The sequence below is a fragment of the Anneissia japonica genome, unplaced genomic scaffold (genome assembly GCF_011630105.1).
Source record: "Anneissia japonica isolate Jap-2015-1 unplaced genomic scaffold, ASM1163010v1 scaffold1302_len1884557_cov193, whole genome shotgun sequence".
Classification (NCBI taxonomy): Eukaryota; Metazoa; Echinodermata; class Crinoidea; order Comatulida; family Comatulidae; genus Anneissia; species Anneissia japonica.
The window spans coordinates 93,496-99,379 of NW_022736804.1; the positions used below are offsets into that span (position 1 = coordinate 93,496).

Consider the following 5,884-nt stretch of genomic DNA (forward strand, 5'->3'; position numbering starts at 1 on the left):
TACACATGGTATATATGTATATAGGCATATATATATATATATATATATATATATATATATATATATATGCCATACTTGAGAGGACCTAATATATTCATGTTAAATAAAGAAGTGTTCTAAAAGTCTACACCGTTTTCTGTTTTCTTTCTGTATTATTCATATGAACACACGTGGACTCTTCATGTTTTCTATATACATTACCGTACTTACAAAATTGCCCCTGCCACTGTAAGTAATACGTTTTTTTAGATTATCACAGTTCACGTAAATTCACAGCATGTCTATCACAAAGACCAGATGTTATTTGACAAATTTCATTTGACAAAAAACACTTATGACGTGCCTAAAAAATGGTCATGATGACATGACATCATGACCATAATAGGCACTTGACCATATATGGGCATACAACAGTTTCATAATCTGGACAGAGCTTAAGGCTTGGTTCCCACAAGACCAATCCGACGAATTGACGCAACTGTTGCGTCAAGGCGCATCTGCAGCTGAATTGCTCTGTGAACAAGCTTTTCTATGAATGCGTGGAGTGAGAATTTCGGTCTTCAATGGTTCCGTCCCTACCCCCCCCCCCACCAATTCTTCAAAATGATTTAACAAATAAAAAAAAAAAGAAAAATATACTTAAATTTAGGTCTAAGAGTGTCATTTCGGCCATCTATAGAGGTGCCATAATCATAAATTTGCTTGCCTCAAACCCAATCATGGTGGGGCCAAGTGGTCAACACCCTCAGTCTGTGACAGTCCCTCCCTGAGCCCCTCTATTTCAAAGGATGTACTGGGTTCTTTAAAGTGCACACGAAAAATACGTACACTGGGTCTTTATCCGAGAAGACTTATTCCACCAGCGGAACCATTGGCGAGCCGTTTGAACCAGCGCCGATATAGCTGAAGGACGGTGCCACTGAATTTAACCGCTCGGTCAATCAACTCGCCAACATTCTCATTCAAGTATGAGTCTTGGATTAGTTTAGATGTATGGCGAAACATCAATGAATAAGCATATGACGTTATACAATCAAAGGAAATTATACAAGAAAAATTGCAAACATCATTAACCATAATATTCTAATGTCTTTTTTTACATCTCCAGGACTACAAATTTATTATTTATTCAACTATATTTTAAGTGGGTAGCCCTTTCGGCATGGCTGATATGAAGGGACCCACTTGGACAAATCAGCGACAAAACAGTTAAAAAGTAACGGAAAAAACACAGAGAGAAAGCTATATAAAACATGAATATATATTGAGGGAGATATAATTTGTAGGTAGGTAAAAAGGAAGCAGGGAATCATAGCTGCCAATATAAGGCCTGTAGTAGCGAATCCAGAGAGAGAAGAAAATAAGACAAAAGAAAGATAGGGAGAGAGAAAAGAACTGCATGATACCTCTAAATAAGTTGGAATTTGTGGACTCTTATTAATTTTGTCACCCCTTTCACACTGGGTTGTTACTTCGCAGGTCGCATGCCCCCTCCCCCCACCCAGACTTTTTTTTTCTGGATCTGCCCCTGCAGGCGGGCGGACAGGAATTACTACCTTTCTCGTGTATTATCGTATTGTCACCTAGGTCGGATCATTCAGCTCAAATAATACCAGTATGGCCAGACCGTTCATATTACTTCCTCTATCAGGATAATAAAGGTAACTACCGGTATTTTATAATTATATACTTTACACAATTACGTATTTTCCGCTTTTTTTTAACATGAAAGATTTGTACAGTTATGAAACCACATCCTGTCATAAGTGAAACCAAAATTTTATTGTATTACCGACTGTCGATACTTAAAAGTTTCCATCAAATTATTTAAACTACAATTCGCTGCGGAAGCAGGTCAACTCGGCACCAAGTCAACTCGCCGAATTGACTTCTTAGGGCCGGCTTGACTTGGGACCGAATTGACTTGTGGCTGATTTGACTTGGGACACCGTGCTGACTTTGGGCCAAGTTGGCATGAGGCTGAATTGACTCGAAATCTTTACTGTACCCAATAAAACCAGCATAGATTGCTGGCGAAACAGCTTAACATAATTTAAGTTCGTCAAGAAAGTGCTAACAGTGTTTCCAGCGGTAGCGCCAGATGCCGACACAGGGTCCGACATGTCTGAGCCAAGGGGCCGACGACGTATCGGTCGACAGCCCGGAAGAAAAACTCCCTTATTATTATTTTTGGAATTAGGGGGTCCAGACTTGTCCGACGGGTGGGCAAATTCCTCCTGTCCCTTCCTCGCTGGCGCCACCACTGAGTGTTTCATTTTATCAAATAATTAATAATAATTTTCTTATAAATGTCTTCTCACAAACTCCCACACTCTAAAACCAGTGTTTAGCAATTAAACATTCTAAACATGTCAAATTGCTAAACATCACCACATTGACGTTTATTTTCTTAAACATTTAGTGTCTTCTAGCTAAACTCAATCGTTTCAATTTTAAACACATCATTTTCTAAATATTATTTCCCATTTGGAGTGCGCTGATTGGCTGTTCTCTATCATAGTCTGCTCGGCGGGGAACAAATGCAATGAACTTTGCAGCGCGAGATGATGCCAGGCAACAACTCCCTGAAACAGAATTATCATACTGTTATATATGTCTTTTCACAAACCCCATGTAACAGTCGAATGTGTTTCACATGGTGATAGTTTTCCTCAAGTTTATGACTCTCCTTATTTAAGAGGAATGTGAATTATTTCTTTTGCTCTGTAAGCCTGTTTTTTTTGGAGATTTCCGGTTAAAAAAGGCGTTATTGAATTGTCCGGAGTACCGAAAATAGAGTACCCGGTACTTGGGTTTTTTTCCGTATAAGCACATAGGCCTATACCTCGTGTAGGCCTATAGCTCGTGCTTGTACAATTTTGACACCTCTCAATAACTTGATAATACTTCTAATCCCAATGACTCTCCTTATTTAAGAGGAATGTGAATTATTTCTTTTGCTCTGTAAGCCTGGTTTTTTGGAGATTTCCGGTTAAAAAAGGCGTTATTGAATTGTCCGGAGTACCGAAAATAGAGTACCCGGTACTTGGGTTTTTTTTCCGTATAAGCACATAGGCCTATACCTCGTGTAGGCCTATAGCTCGTGCTTGTACAATTTTGACACCTCTCAATAACTTGATAATACTTCTAATCCCAAGAGAAAAAAAAACCAAAACTAAACCCCGAGTGTAAAACCTTAATGGTAGGTGGCCGATGTCACATATCGGGAAGGTTATTCCAACAAGCTCGACTCGAAACGAAGATTAATTAGGCCTACTGGCCAATAACATTTGAGCTTACTGTATGCCTAAATCAATCCTTATTCAATTAAGAAATATACCGAGGAACTGACGAGACATTGCTTAATTGTTTACTTAAACTGTCGGCCTTTGCCTAAAAAAAAAACAACAAAAAACAACAAAAAACAATTAAAAAAGTATGAAGCCGTACATCTTCCCATATATGACAACCTACGCTTACTTTAGAACAGGGGTGGGCATAACAATCGGTCAGAGGGCCAAAGTATTTTTTTTTATTTAACACCGAGGGCCGCACCCAACCTTTGATTGGTTCCAGTGTGCTTCCGAAATACACTGCTTTTATACCAATTTATTCTCAGTTTTAATATTACTTTTACACAAGATCGGTGTCAGGCCGTAAAAAACTAGGTGTTTTTCTATAGCTGACGACGGTTGGCGGGCCCGCACGCATAGGGTTTTTAAATTTGTTTTCGCGGCCGCAAACAAATAACTATTGGGCCGCATGCGTCCTGCACTTTGCCCACCTGTGCTTTATATCATCTAGCTTTCTCCTGAACCCTTCCAAGAAGATCTTTGATTTTTAATTTATTAACTACCCCATAACAAGCAAAGATCAAAAAGACGAAAAGAACAAGCATAATTACAAGCGCAAGAACCGTTCGGATAGGCCTGTAATCCGGTGGGGGATCTTATGGGTACCACAGTTTGGATGGGTTCCACAAATGGGAAAAGGTACATATTTTTTTAATATAAAAATTCTTATTTTCATTCATTAATTTATTCAATACCCTATAACAAGCATAGATCAAATAGAAAAAAGGGACAAGCATAATTACACGCATAAGAACCGTTCGGAGACATTTGGTGGTTGGGGGGGGGGGGCGCTGTTATGGATACTACAATTTAGATGGTTCCACAAATTGGTAAGGTACCTATTTGTAATATTAAATTTGGTGTTTTCATTAATAAAGATTAAAAGGGAATGTTAAATCTTCATTCATATTTATCGTTAAGCTAGTACTTGGGCTTCGAATTTGCCATGAAAAACAGAAGCTGCAACCCTACCAGCTGTGCCCCCCCCCCCTTATCAAGGGGATGATCATCATCCTCTTGTATAGTTTTCCCATCCAAAGTCGCATACACGAATTTATACTTCATGACTTCTTCCATTTTCTTTCTCATCCTACATCTACGCTTATTTTAGATCTTATAAATTAAAATGGTAAATATAATAGAGGCATAGGCCAAAATTTAAAAAAAAAAAAAACCCAAAAATTATACGGATGGATATGCCTAAATTACTATTTTCCGTTAAATTATATTTTTACATAATTGTAATTATTATTTAGGATGTGGATCCGGTTTTATGGTTTGTTAAGCGTATAATGTTATAATAGTTTAATAATATATTAATAATTTAGGCCTACATTTTAAAAACCTGAAAAATCAGTCATAGTACTATTAAAAGAGTCACTAATAATTCTTGCAGTTTATTTTGTTAGGATGTGTATGTTGCTATTTTTGTGTTATGTTATGCAGATAATATTAATAGCGCTTGATGGATTTTGCAGCAAAATTGTAATACGCGAATGATGAGTGATCGGATCATTATCAAAGAATGCAGCTACTGGTTGTGGTACATGGTGTAGAAGTTTTGTACCGCCTGTGGGCGCTATACCACTGTCATGCTGGTCATGGTCATGATGCTCAGGTCATGCTGGTGGTCGTGTATTCCTATCGCCAAGATAACACACCTTAAGCCTACCTACAATCATGAGCTCAGAAAGAGAGACAGATATTCGGCGTTTCCAACGTCATGTCGGTGAATTTCTCGTAACTCGATATCCATTTTTCTCAGCATTATGCCTAGCATTAGTCTGTTCTGAGAGAGCATCCAAGGAAACGTAAGATATCTTGCCAATATATAATATCGGGCTAGGCCTAGGCCCAAGGCCAGTACACAAACAAACAAGTCGCCGACAACTGTTGGTTTACGCTCAGACAATGAATGAAACAAAAACGATTTGTTTCAGCCTAGCTTCGTTATCGTAATTTTTCCAACTGTTAATAGAAAACTACTGCTGTACTACTAGTCCTAGGTGTGTTTTATGTTTACTATCCGAAGACCTTTTGTTTTATTGCCTAGCGTTTTTTTTCAATTCAGCAAAGAAAAATAAATTGACCAAATAATGAAAATATAAGCAAAAAAGAAGTTGTTAATGTTATTAATGGACACAGATATTAAACTATAAAATGACACTTGAAGGACAAACAATAATTTGTTTTCTATTTTGTTAAGATTTCACCCACTTTTATTCCTTTCTCTTTTTGTTACTTTTCAAATTTTTGTTTGTCATCTAAGACCTCAAAAATATAATCTAAAAATTTAATTGCACTAAAAGGATCAGTCCACCATGACTGACTGTAATTCTTTCAACACAACTTGTGATAATTTATATATTATTTTTTTTTTATGGACACATTGTCAATTATTACCAAAATGTAATTGAACTGGCATTTGTTTTTTCCTTTCATGGGAATTACACCCAGATTTGAGCTTTTTTATGCATAAACATGCATACAGTAGTTACTACAGGGTCAGTCCATCATTGCTTTTTCTTATA

The 5,884-nt window shown here is 37.3% G+C and overlaps 1 protein-coding gene across 1 annotated transcript in view; it reads left to right on the forward strand.

Moving 5' to 3' along the window:
• Positions 1 to 4,950: 4,950 nt before the first annotated feature.
• Positions 4,951 to 5,884, forward strand: part of LOC117116884 — a 2,440-nt gene continuing 1,506 nt past the window's right edge. The window contains exon 1 of the mRNA XM_033260998.1: positions 4,951 to 5,164. Within this exon, the coding sequence (XP_033116889.1) occupies positions 5,034 to 5,164 (131 nt within the window). The 5' untranslated portion in view covers positions 4,951 to 5,033. The remainder of the gene's footprint in view (positions 5,165 to 5,884) is intronic.